This window comes from Letharia columbiana, assembly GCF_014066305.1.
Source record: "Letharia columbiana isolate WasteWater2 chromosome Unknown Sc0000038_s0, whole genome shotgun sequence".
In the NCBI taxonomy this organism is placed as follows: Eukaryota; Fungi; Ascomycota; class Lecanoromycetes; order Lecanorales; family Parmeliaceae; genus Letharia; species Letharia columbiana.
Window position 1 is genome coordinate 172,437 of NW_023501082.1, and position 12,000 is coordinate 184,436.

Sequence of the window (12,000 nt, forward strand, 5' to 3'; positions counted from 1 at the left end):
AAGACCGACCGCAGTTCCAGGGCTTTCAAAACAGAAGCATAAACGAACATTTTTTGTGCAGTTCAGAGTCTCTGAGGCGCCATTGGTGGTTTGTCCCAGATGATTGTCCGTCCAGGACACTAAGAGGTGCATTTGGAAGCCTTCGACAATATGGAACAGGTACGAGATCCATGTCAAGGACTAAGATCGCCAAATGTAAGCTGTGACAGGCACTGGGGCTGTTCGCCCAAGTTTGGAGGAAAAGCCTGTCCCTATGGAAGGAGGTACTGTTTTGGAGGAGGGAGGCTTCATGCTTGCCTTCTTCTCTTTACCTGAAGAACCTGGACGTGGATACCATCCTGCCATCTACTCCTGGATCCTGGCGCGGATGGGCTAGCCCTATGGGAGACATTTGAACCACGCGCCTGCTCATCAACTAGCGCGGTGTTGTGTGGACTGAATACAAGGCCTTGACTTCTCTGTAGCTATCCAGTTCCATCTAGCCACTACCCTTCAACCAACAGCTGAAGCATTCATCTCACGAGAACCAGTATCCCTACAGCTTCTTGATCTTGACCCTCCGTTCAAGGAAAATAGCCTCTTTTACACGACCTACCTATGTCGACCAGGGCGTTCAGAAATTCGGTTCCGGCATCTTCTGTAGCAGTTATCGCGTCTTGAAGGCCGATATGCACTCGGACTACTTTTTCAAGGGGACTGTCAAGCAAGTACCAAGCGACGAGGCCTACGTTGCAGCTGCTCATCAATTCGCCGCAACACTACTCGCCATCGATGAGAGCACGCTTGTGAGAACGTCTGACGGAGTCGACCTTATCTGGTTCACCAAGCGAGGAATGTTCTCACCATATGGCGCCCTCTGGGAGATCTTTTACTCGCTCTCCATGGCTGTGATTATGACGCTTTTACGGTTCTTTCCTCCTCCCACGAATCTGGCCAAAGACCCGAGGCACCGCAACCATTTGAAGAAGGAGAAGAGTGGTTGGAATGCCAAAAAGTGCCAGTACGGAGTTCATGTATGCACCTCAACACCCATGATTCACCATTTTACTTACTAATATGGTGCAGCACTTCGCGTACTGGTAAATGAATTCCATAATAACAGCAACTGGGATCCTATTATATCCGCCGATGCCCTTCCTGCAGCACCAAAAGCTATGCGTGTACTTTTCGACTATATTTCCGAGACCACCTGGGAGCACAGGCTCATCAGTGGCTGGTTCAAAGCTTTGGACCCGGAAACATGGGAGCAGTATCACACATGCTACCAAAGGCTTCGAAAAGAGGGGGAAACTAGGCCACCTTGACTCAGGTGCCAATGACTGGAGATGTTTCCTCGGCCACGCTCTTCTCATCAACACCTACGTCGACCCTCACAAGGACCCTGGAGACGTAAAGAAGGGGTGGGTTTTCAATTACCCATGGATGGACTTCGAGGGCGGTGATGCCGTCTACGTGGATCTGGCGCTGCGATTTAGGCAACGGGCGGGAGACTTTATCATGTCCAGATCCTGCGTCCTCACCCACATGACCATGCTGATTACCACCGGTCAACGCTGGGGAAACACTTGGTTTACGAAGGCGGACATCCTAGAGACCCCAATAGCAGACAACTTCTGCCAAGAGCCAGGATGTTCCGCAAGCTACACCAGTCCGAATGGCTTGCAATGGCACAGGAAGAGGTATCACATCAAGGACAGCCCGGTGGAAAAAGATGCAGGGGGTCATGTTGTTGACGATGGTATGCTTGCTCAGCAAGGAGAAGACGCTGAGTTTGCGGGACTCGGGATGGACGGCGAGATGCTGTTCAGAGAAGATGATGAGATGTTTCCTGAAGAAGGAGAAGATGAAGGGAAAATGGAACGAGAAGAGGTCGATGGTGATGCGAAAAGATGTTGGACGAGTGATCAGAAGATCGCTGCAAGGGGCACTGGAATGCGTGGGACAACTTCTTTGAACATCGCCGCATCAAGTCTTATACTATATTTCCGAATGCTATACATGTATCGCTGTTTCTATCAATATACAGTGTCATCAAGTCCGCCGAATCTCACGTTCACGTAGATCTCCTCCACAGAAGCCGGGAAGACCCCCTTGCCCCAACCACTTCTGCAAATATCATCCTCTGTCCTGATAAAATGGTGTGGATGTTGGCAGAACAGTATGTATTGCTTTCTTCACAAGGCAGTAAAGCATTGCGACCAACAAGGCACACAATCAAACCTTCTGCTATAAAAATATACATCTGCTTTCAAAAAGCAACTGTCAAATTGAAACGTTTTCGCTATAGCTCGCTTCGTCGTTGAGCTGTGCCGTGCGAGTTTTTGACGTTCGATCAACAGCTCCTGAATCCTACCAGCTGCCAGGACATGGGATACGCAACGTGGAAACCCACTTTGATATCTTTATTCTTTCTATCACGATTCGCCGGTTGATACCTCAGGCACATAAAGCTGAGTCTGGAATAAGCAGATCGCTGCTTTCCCAACCGATAAGTATAACTTTCTTCTTCAATTCGTAAACATTCTACATACGTACGAACGTATCTCATGTGAGGTCCTATCCGAGTCTATTTCACTTTTACACTGCGGTCATATGCCATGGTTTCTATATACACATACTCAAAGCGCGTGCCAAATTTCCTCCTCTTCTTTCATAAAAATCTCTTTCCAAAGCCCCCCCCTCAAAAGATCTATATACTGCTCCGGGGAAAAAAAAGGAAGAAGAAGAAAAAAATTGCATGCTCTGAACGCATGACCTTGCTCTTGGTCCAACACCTGCAGTGAATACCCAGCGCAGGCGTCAAGAATGACTAAGACGGAAGCTTGTTTACCTCCCAATTTCACACGCTTGATTAAGCCGCAAAGGCGTGACTGACGAGATCGGCTCAGATTTTTGCTTTTTGCCCTCCGTGGTACTAGTACTATCCATGACGAGTAGGAAAACCAGTTGGCATATCGATGATGAGGTTTTGCGTGAGACGAGAGGTGATGGAATTAAGTTGACCTTTATCGGATCGTTGCGCCTCTCCATTCAGCCTGCGATTCCTGCCAACGCGTCACACAGAACGAACGGCTTTTGGTCAAGGTGTGGATACAGAGGTTGAAAATGACTTAATTGTGCTACTTGAATTTAGACAGTTTGTTCTACAGGGCGCTTACGAAACGCTCGTAATCATGAAGCATTGAAGCCAGAATGGCTGACCTTCTAAAAGCTAGCTTGAGCCAACAATTTCTTAGAAGCCAAAATAAGCTCTGCCGAGCCATCTATTCGATTCAATAAATTCTTCTTCCGTACGTCGTACATGGCGGGTAAAGGCGCTACTGGGTAAGTGCCTTAAAACTCTTGATTGGCAATGAGGGGATCGATACTGACGTGGGTTTCAGTCTCACATGAGCACTAGGACCCAGCGGACAGAGAACGCGTCTCGGGCCGAATCAGCTCATCTGCGCAACGGCAAGCCCTTTAAAGAATCCTGGCGGCGTTAGATAGGGTTGGGCGATGACTACACCCTTGGGCTTCCTTAAAGGCGCCGATGTGGTGCCGTTGAACGTGGGCATAAGGTTCGCTCAAGGGCCGGCCGGCATCTCCATGATACACTTACCAGGCGTTGTATTTTACTGAGGCGAAAATCCGCTATTAGTCAACTTTAGCGTGTTTACCTTGCACAATGCAGCCAACCGCCCACCTTGTGTGAGGTTCCTTCGAGCGTATCGTGTATTGGAAACGATCGGCAAGTTTCTACCCCGCTCCTCTGAGCGCCACCGTCTTCTCTGCTTCACTAAAGGGATAGTAGCAAATACATCAAGTGTGTTGTGGTCTATCCCAGACGGCAGCGCGGATCTATTAAATGGGGACTTGGCGAGATTGGGATTCCAACCCGCAGTATCAGTGTTTGGGGCTCGAAGTGGTATAGATAATCGTTCTTGATTGACGCATTTCGAACAATGAAGGCTGTGAGGGCTGTGCATTTATGGACGAATCGATGGGGTAGAGGTGCCAGGTTCCACCCCAGTCTCTTGTTTCATGATCTTCGAGTTAGCCAAGGGGCAAATATGGGGCTTCACTCCGCCGCTCATCAAGAACAACACAGCTTTCACACTTGCATTTGTAGATCTTCTTCAAAGCATCATCTCCTCACTGTTTCTCAAGCAGCTTTCACTTCTCTATAATCCCCACCACTTACTCCCAAGATGGACGTATACCTGGGAGTCACCCTTCTGTGTGCTATCCTAGCCATCTGTATTTTCATGCTCATCAGTCGTTCCTTGAGCGTTGACACCACGTTCGCTAACGGCCTCCCTTGGGCCGACCTTCGAGACGAAGTCTTCAAGACGACACGAGCGTCATTGCGACAGCTGATCAGTTGTACACAGGTTTTGCAAGAGGCATATACGAAGGTAGATCTCTCTGTATCTTTACTTGCCATAGAAAATCTCACCTTCACCCGTTAGTTCAGCAAAAAAGGTCAACCTTTCGTTGTGTCGGACTTCAGCTTCCAACCGCAGATCCTGCTTCCCCAGGACTACATCAAGTGGCTCACGACGCAATCTGACACCGTACTTTCCGTATGGCCTGTCCGAAGTAAGAGGCGCGCTTTGGGTGCCATGATGTCTACCGTAGATCACAAGACAACTATTGCCTTCATGGACAAGATCGTTGGCCGCTTCCTCACACGCAATCTCGACAAGGTCCAAGCTGATGTCTCTGAGGAGATGGGTGCCAGTGTCGACTGTGCCATGGGGATGGACGAGAAGAATTGGCACGAGGTGAACTTGATGCAGACTTTCAAAGATATTGGGGATAGAACTGGGGTTCGAGCTTTGTTTGGCTTGACGTTATGTCGTGATCAGCACTTCTTACGGGTTTTGACCCATTTCAAAACTTTGATGGGAATCGGTACTCCATCAGTACTTCCCAGATGTGCGTTGAAACCAAGCTTGACAGGTTCCTAGGTATCCTTCTTAGTGGGCAATTGCCCCCGATCATCCGTCCTATCGTTGGCTTACTGCTCATTCTGCCTTTCCGAATCTGCAAAGCCAGAGTCAAGAAAGTCCTTACGCCTATCGTCAAGCAACGCATGCACGAAGTCGCGTGTGAGCAGGACGACGCAACAATGAGGAACGAATCACAGGATTTTCTCACCCAGAGCGTGAGAGTGATCATGAAGGATAAAGAAATCGCCCATCAGAGCGCGGAATACGTTGCTGACCAATTTCTGGTCCTTGTGAGTCCTAGACCTTTGACATCTGGAAATGCGCAAACATACCATTCTCTGACGGTATAGACCCACAGTCCTTCGCAACGCTCGCATCAACTTCCCTAGTCGCCAGCAATCTCTTCCTAGACATCATAAGCAGCGGCCCCTCGCTCGACGCATACGAGCGCTTGCGCTCAGAGGCAGCCAGCGTATTCAAATCGGAAGGCGACTGGGCGGATCCGACAGCCTTGAAGAAGCTGGTACTCACGGACAGCGCCATACGGGAAAGCATACGACGCAGTTCCATTCAAACCCGCGGCTTACTGAGGGCCGTGGTATCTCCAGACGGTGTCACCTTACCAAACGGTACTCATGTTCCTCAAGGCACCTGGCTGGGAGTACCCGTGCAAGCTGTGCACATGGACGGGGATTTGTATGATAAGCCGTACGAGTACAACCCTTTTCGCTTCGCGGTGATGAGGTCCGAGAGTAATGTTCCCAGCCACGAGAAGGTCGATGCAACTGACATCAGCGACACGTTTCTGGGGTGGAGTTATGGTCGTTATGCCTGGTCAGTGCATTTGTCTCAAGCCATTAACAGCAATGTTGGGCACTGCCACTTATCAACCAAGGTAGCAAAGAAGCGAATCGAAATTTGCTAACAGGTCGCAGTCCCGGCCGCTGGTTCGCTGTTCAGAACCTCAAGCTCATGGTTGCTTACATCACCCTCAACTACGAGATCCAGCCCATTGCCAAGCGACCTGAGAGCATTGTCTTTGGAGATGCAAACGTGCCGTCTATGTCTGCTTGTATTAAGGTGCGTAGGAGGAGGAGAGCACAAGGTTGATTGGTTCGATATCGAATTTGGAAATCCGTGCTTGATGGACGAGGTGCAGATGCGATTCTTGACATAGACACACGGCTGTTTCTTGAATGTTATATGCAGACTACAGATCTTGCCTTTAGGCCAAACAGATGTCACCCATCAAGTTCTAAGAACCCACCTCCCAGGCATGCTTGAATGCTAGATCCAGAGCTTATAATATTCATTTGGGCTGGTCATCGTAGTAAAGGAGGGTGTTGGCTTTGCAAGAGGAGTCATAGTCATCTTCAGTACCTTGTAGGGTAGTGTGGCGAGTGAGGCGGTAATGGCGATGAGCTATCGCGACCCTGCTGTGGCGGCGGGTAGAAATACTGGATGATGATGGGGGTGAAGTCCGTGAGGGGTATAAAGTATCTAGTCATAGCGAATGAGGCGCGTCCAAGGCGTGGCAGCTTAGGATTGGCTGAACATCTTTTGCTCAAGATCTATGCATGTCCTGATCACGTGTTTGCTCATTAAATGGATGCATTTCCCTCCAAGCTTGAGTCTTCGGAGCGGTGCTCAGATATGTAGGATACATCCTACGAAGTAGCGAATTACAATTAGAAGGTGAGCATTCTCCTAACTCAATACTCCAATATAAGGACTGCTCATCCGGCACTATTGCTTTCAGCAATGACCCTGCCGCCTTCGTCTACACCACTAAACATGTCGTACCGGCCTTCGCCCTTATGTCCCAGCGCAAAACGTGTTGTATCATGACCTCGGACATCCCCCCACAAAACATCCCACCCCGACTTCTTCGCCGCATTCGGCTTTATCAGGGGACATTGCACTGAGATCTTCGCCCAGAGGCGGCGCATGTAGCGGGTTGTGATATTGTGAGGCTTGCTGCAGCTACCTGTTGAAGGGCCTTTGACGCGCTCTCCAACCAGATGTCGCCGCTCCTTGTCGTCTGGACCGCCAGCCCACTTCCTGCGAGTAACAGGACCCTCCCACGGCGACTGTCCAGACGCCCGCATACGTAGTCTGTTCCATTCAGCTTCAGGCAGAGGCGGCATGATCCTATCGAGCGTCTCGGCGTACCACCTCCTCTTGAAGTTCCGAACTCTTCTGATTGGCATTGGCCGCCCCCAGCTATTCTCTTCAGGTATCACAAGCTTAGGACGCGGAGTATTGGATCGTGAGAAATCAGAAAGTCGTCGCTTGGCCTGCGATTTGATCAAAGTCATAAGCTGCTCAGAAGGATGCGGTACAGCTTGGTTGCCTGGCTCTGAGAGCTTTTCGATGACAGCTTGGTCGACGGGGACGTCTGGAATCTTCAGGTCCTTTAGGAGTTGGTGACGACGTTTTCCAACGCGCCCGTATGTCATCGCCAGAATCTTACCCAGATGTCGCATGTGCCCATCGTTAGCTCGGCATAGAAAAATGAGGCCTCTGCGGGCTGTCCGCAGCAGGGAAGGGAGTCGTTGCTGGACTAGTGCGGCAGATTTGTGGCGCCGGCTGGAGAAGGGGAGGGTACTGCGAGGGTGGTAGTCGCGGAATCTGGAAACGACGTGGCCGTGCAGGTATTGACGTGCTGCTGGATCTGGGAGGTATGTGCATTGGCGAAGGAGGGCGCGGAAGACATGGAGTACCGCTCGTGAGCTGGCGTCATTGACGGCGGCATATCTAGCATGGGCGTTGGTCGCTCTGTTTCCTAGTCTCCATAGTCGCATACTGCTCCCTCAAGACGATGCTGAGATGGTTTCTTACTTAGGCAAGGCATTAGGTATTAGCCTGTAGGTCTTTTCTGATTAAGCTGGGATTGGGTCATGTTTAGGATGCAATCGAGAGTCTCTCGTAATGGACTGAAGAGCTGCAACACTCTAGGAGGAAGTAGATGGCTCTGGTATAATCGAAGAGGGATATCTTAGGTCAATGTACAAATAGGTGGTAAATGTCACCTGTAACACTCTATCTCGTAACCTTAGGTAGGCATCTTGGCCCTAGGGCTGAGCTAGCGGCACCACTCTACGCGAACCCTCGCGACACGTCCTCCCATCACGCTCTGTCGTATTGCATTGCTGCATATTCTACGATTTCTGCCAAGTCCCGAAAACACTGGTAAGTTTCTAGGCCATGACCTCCCTTACCAGTCTATATCTACGGATATTGTGCTAAAGATCAGTGCTGCAGGAGAAGGCGCGATTCGCGTGCAGCCGCTTCCATCCTTGTCAGCTGCAATCCCGAATTGTACCACATCATGGCGTCCGCTGTGCATGCCGCCTCGCCCTCGTACCCTCCTCCGCCTATCTACTCACAGAATAGCACCGATGGGGTAGGGAACGGCATCAATCACTCCCATTCCGCCTTCAACTCCTTTGACGGCGCTCAATCTGTTGCATCTACACCAACCCCCACGCCGCCCGCTTCAAGACACCAACATATCATGCCCCATGGCATGCCAAGCTACGGCCAAGTCAATGGTACATACAGTCAACAGACGACACCGAGGCATCATCATGATCCGAAGCCAATGATCCAGCAGCAGCATTATCCCCCAGGCCAAAAGCCGCAAATCTATACCGTATGACTGCCTCATATAGCATCCTCTTCTTCCTGTTCCTAAGCTGATACCCTCTGTACAATCAGGCTGTCTACTCAAGCGTCTCCGTATATGAGATGGAGGTGAACCAAGTAGCAGTCATGCGACGACGAAAAGACTCCTGGTTGAACGCAACGCAAATCCTCAAAGTGGCAGGGATTGAAAAGGGGAAACGAACGAAAGTCTTGGAAAAGGAGATTCTTTCTGGCGAACACGAGAAGGTGCAGGGAGGATATGGCAGATATCAAGGGACATGGATCAGCTACCGAAGAGGCGTGGAATTTGCGCGCCAGTACGGCGTGGAGGCGCTGCTTCGTCCACTTTTCGAGTATGACATGGGCCAAGATGGCATGACAACAGCCGGCCAGGGGAACCTTGACACGCCTACAAAGGAACAGGCAATGGCAGCTCAACGGAAGCGAAACATGATCAACGGTGGAGCGGACAATCGGGCTCCTGCGCAGTCACCGAACGGCACCTTCTTCAAGAACATTTCCAAGTCAGCAGCAAATGCTGTCAACGCGATCAGCAAGGCCAGGATGGGATCACCATCAAATCTGAGCAGACCTGTGAAACCAATTCAACGGCCATCGCAGCAAATGGGGAATAGCCAAGATTCTGCGTATGCCGGTAGCAGCCAGCAAAGTATGCAAAGTCTGCATTCTGAGAACAGCTTTGGAAACAGTCAGCTCGACCCTGCGCTAAGAGCGCACAATACACCCTACTACTCGAACATGCATGAACCACAGAATGGCGACATGAATGAACCACCTCGAAAACGCATACGACCCTCTAACAGCCAGGATCCTTTCGCTATTGACGAAAATCTCGACTACGATACATCGATGAGAGATCTGACACCTACAGATGCCAACGAGTCCCTTGCTTATGGTCAAGACTACGCTCAATCTAGCATTGACTACAGACTCAACGGACTACAACCTTTACCTCAACCTACAAGCAAATCCGCAATCGAAAAGCAACAGATTCTGACCAATTTGTTCCTCGATCCAAATCAAACAGATTTTTCGAACCATCCTGCACTACTTAGCCTATCAGGCGAAGACCTCGATATTCCTATCGACGCCACCGCACATACAGCCTTGCATTGGGCTGCCACTTTGGCCCGCACATCACTACTCCGAGCGCTGATCGAAAAGGGTGCAAGTATCTACCGGTTGAACACAGGAGGCGAGACTGCATTAATACGTGCCGTCCTCACCACCAACAACCTCGACCAAGGTAGCTTCACAGACCTTCTTGAGCTGCTTGGTCCTACCATCGAGATCCGAGATGGCCACGGCCGAACTGTGTTGCATCACATGGCTGTGGCGTCAGCTATTAAAGGAAAGAGCGCCGCTTGCCGATACTATCTCGAATCACTGTTGGAGTTCGTCGTCCGGCAAGGCAGTGCTTCAAATAGCCAACAGAATTCCTTTCAGAACCCTGACCTTGTTATGCCTGCCCCCAAAACGATAACACTTGTGAGGTTCATGTCAGAAATCGTCAATGCATTGGATATGTCCGGCGACACCGCATTAAACCTTGCTGCACGAATTGGTAACAAGAACATCATTCATCAGTTGCTTGAAGTTGGCGCCGATCCTACCATAGCGAATCGTGGCGGTCTAAAGCCTACAGATTTTGGTGTTGGAGGAGATCCAGACTTGCTGGACGCGCACCAGAACAGCCAAGTAACGAGAATAGGGCATCACGTTATCAGCAAAGTTGCTGAGAGTAGTCAGGAACTATTAGCATGTGAGTTTCCTCATATTTCCTTGCCTTGAATACACTGACTTGAATGATAGCGATAACGACCCTGCTGTCCGACACCGAATCCTCCTTCCGATCCGAGATTCAGGCGAAACAATCCCTCATTGATCAAACCCACACCAAATTACGCGAAACTACGTCTTTATTGAACGAAGAACGTCGTCGCCTCGCGGAGCTTCAGCGCAGATCGGATGACAGAAAAGCCCTTCGCCAACGTATTGCTAACCTGCGCCGTGCCAACGACCAACAGCGTGCTTACCTCTCATCAAGTGCTAATGGAAGATCCGCCAGTTCGCCTGCAGAGATTAGGCCAGACATCAAAGTTGGGGAAGCGGATGCAGGCCTTGATATCGATACTACCATACTTCCACTCTCGCATGACCACAACCAACCTCTCCAGATTCTTCCACAGCAGCGTGACTACCTTGCCACTTTACCGCCGACGGCCATTCTCAAGGCACGAACAACGGCTTACCAAAAGAACAATGCTCGCCTTGAAGCCCAAGCGAAGAACTTGCAGGATCAGTCGTCGGAGTTGGAGACGCAGCTGAGGAAGCTGGTATGCTTGTGCTTGAGTCTTGAGGAGGGCCAGCTTGATCAACTGATTGGTGGCCTCCGTACTGCCGTTGAGAGTGAAGGTGGTGAAGATGTGGACTTGGCGAGAGTGAGAGAGTTTTTGAGGAAGGTTGAGGGTCTGGGAGAGGAGTAGGAACCCGACTTTTCAGCGCAACGAATTTGACAGGCGTCTATCGCATCCATCGTGACCAGGTGAGGCAAGCACTGGGTGTATGGATTGCAGTCGACTTATCGCCTTCTATTCTTGTGTACAATTTCCAGAAACGTCCTTTACTTTTCTAGTTTCACGCATGCATAGTTAGCGAAGGTAGCTCGGACCCGATCGTTGAGCCTGTTTGACAAGCGATCAAGTCACATACAGGAATACTCAAGAAGATGACTTTCTTGGTGCAATGAAAATATGCAGTGACTCCTCATCCGCGGAAACATCGTCGGCCTCAGCTACTAGCCACTCCTGACAACAATGACCTTTCTCCTCATCGACCACTTCCAACGCCAAGTATTCCTGTCATCAACTATCTCAACTACGGCAGAAGTGATGGGCAAATCTTCGACAGTGGTTCTCGTCGCTGAATAGCATTGCTCGTTTTGTGGAATTCTGGGGAGGATCGAGCAGGTAGGTATGCAGTACGTTGACCATCACAACGGCGATAGAGTGAATATGCAGCAATGTTGAGTGTGTGCAGGCTTTATTAGCATCTAGTGAGCTTGCTCTGATGCATTGGAAAGAGCTATCTCTTACATGGCAATTGAGTTAATCGCTCATTCTCGACCGTATATACGAGGAAGACCTACCTATATCAGAACGGTAAATAAATGTTCGCCCCTCACGGGGATGTGGTATAAAATACCTTCGCTGGGGTTTTCGTCGACATATTGGCCGAGGCACCTGCATTTTGCCTTCGGTTCGACTCTACTAGTTACCCTTTGTGCTCTTTGGAATGTCTCGAGTGAGGTAGAGTATCGCAAGTGTCACGAATCTCGTCAATGGGTCAAGCATTTCGGGTTTTGAAAACTGCCATGGACTGAGTCAGATGAAAGCTG

General features: G+C 50.1%; 5 protein-coding genes across 5 annotated transcripts; 4 read left to right on the forward strand and 1 right to left on the reverse strand.

The window, feature by feature from the left end:
- Positions 1–668: 668 nt before the first annotated feature.
- On the forward strand, positions 669–1,083 carry HO173_009220 (uncharacterized protein; the record flags this gene model as incomplete). Its single annotated transcript, XM_037311111.1, has 2 exons — positions 669–1,013; positions 1,066–1,083. The coding sequence occupies 2 exons, from the start codon at positions 669–671 to the stop codon at positions 1,081–1,083; spliced, it is 363 nt and encodes a 120-aa protein (XP_037161978.1).
- A 45-nt stretch (positions 1,084–1,128) lies between these two features.
- Positions 1,129–2,937, forward strand: HO173_009221 (uncharacterized protein; the record flags this gene model as incomplete). The annotated part of the gene is made up of 2 exons (XM_037311112.1): positions 1,129–2,057; positions 2,889–2,937. The coding sequence occupies 2 exons, from the start codon at positions 1,129–1,131 to the stop codon at positions 2,935–2,937; spliced, it is 978 nt and encodes a 325-aa protein (XP_037161979.1).
- Positions 2,938–4,190: 1,253 nt separating this feature from the next.
- On the forward strand, positions 4,191–6,044 carry HO173_009222 (uncharacterized protein; the record flags this gene model as incomplete). The annotated part of the gene is made up of 5 exons (XM_037311113.1): positions 4,191–4,397; positions 4,452–4,896; positions 4,953–5,224; positions 5,293–5,768; positions 5,870–6,044. The coding sequence occupies 5 exons, from the start codon at positions 4,191–4,193 to the stop codon at positions 6,042–6,044; spliced, it is 1,575 nt and encodes a 524-aa protein (XP_037161980.1).
- A 626-nt stretch (positions 6,045–6,670) lies between these two features.
- HO173_009223 (uncharacterized protein) lies at positions 6,671–7,738 on the reverse strand (the record flags this gene model as incomplete). The annotated part of the gene is made up of 1 exon (XM_037311114.1): positions 6,671–7,738. The coding sequence occupies one exon, from the start codon at positions 7,736–7,738 to the stop codon at positions 6,671–6,673; it is 1,068 nt and encodes a 355-aa protein (XP_037161981.1).
- Positions 7,739–8,265: 527 nt separating this feature from the next.
- HO173_009224 (uncharacterized protein) lies at positions 8,266–11,089 on the forward strand (the record flags this gene model as incomplete). The annotated part of the gene is made up of 3 exons (XM_037311115.1): positions 8,266–8,589; positions 8,655–10,365; positions 10,416–11,089. 3 exons carry the CDS (start codon positions 8,266–8,268, stop codon positions 11,087–11,089), a joined length of 2,709 nt encoding a protein of 902 aa, XP_037161982.1.
- Between the last annotated feature and the right edge of the window lie 911 nt (positions 11,090–12,000).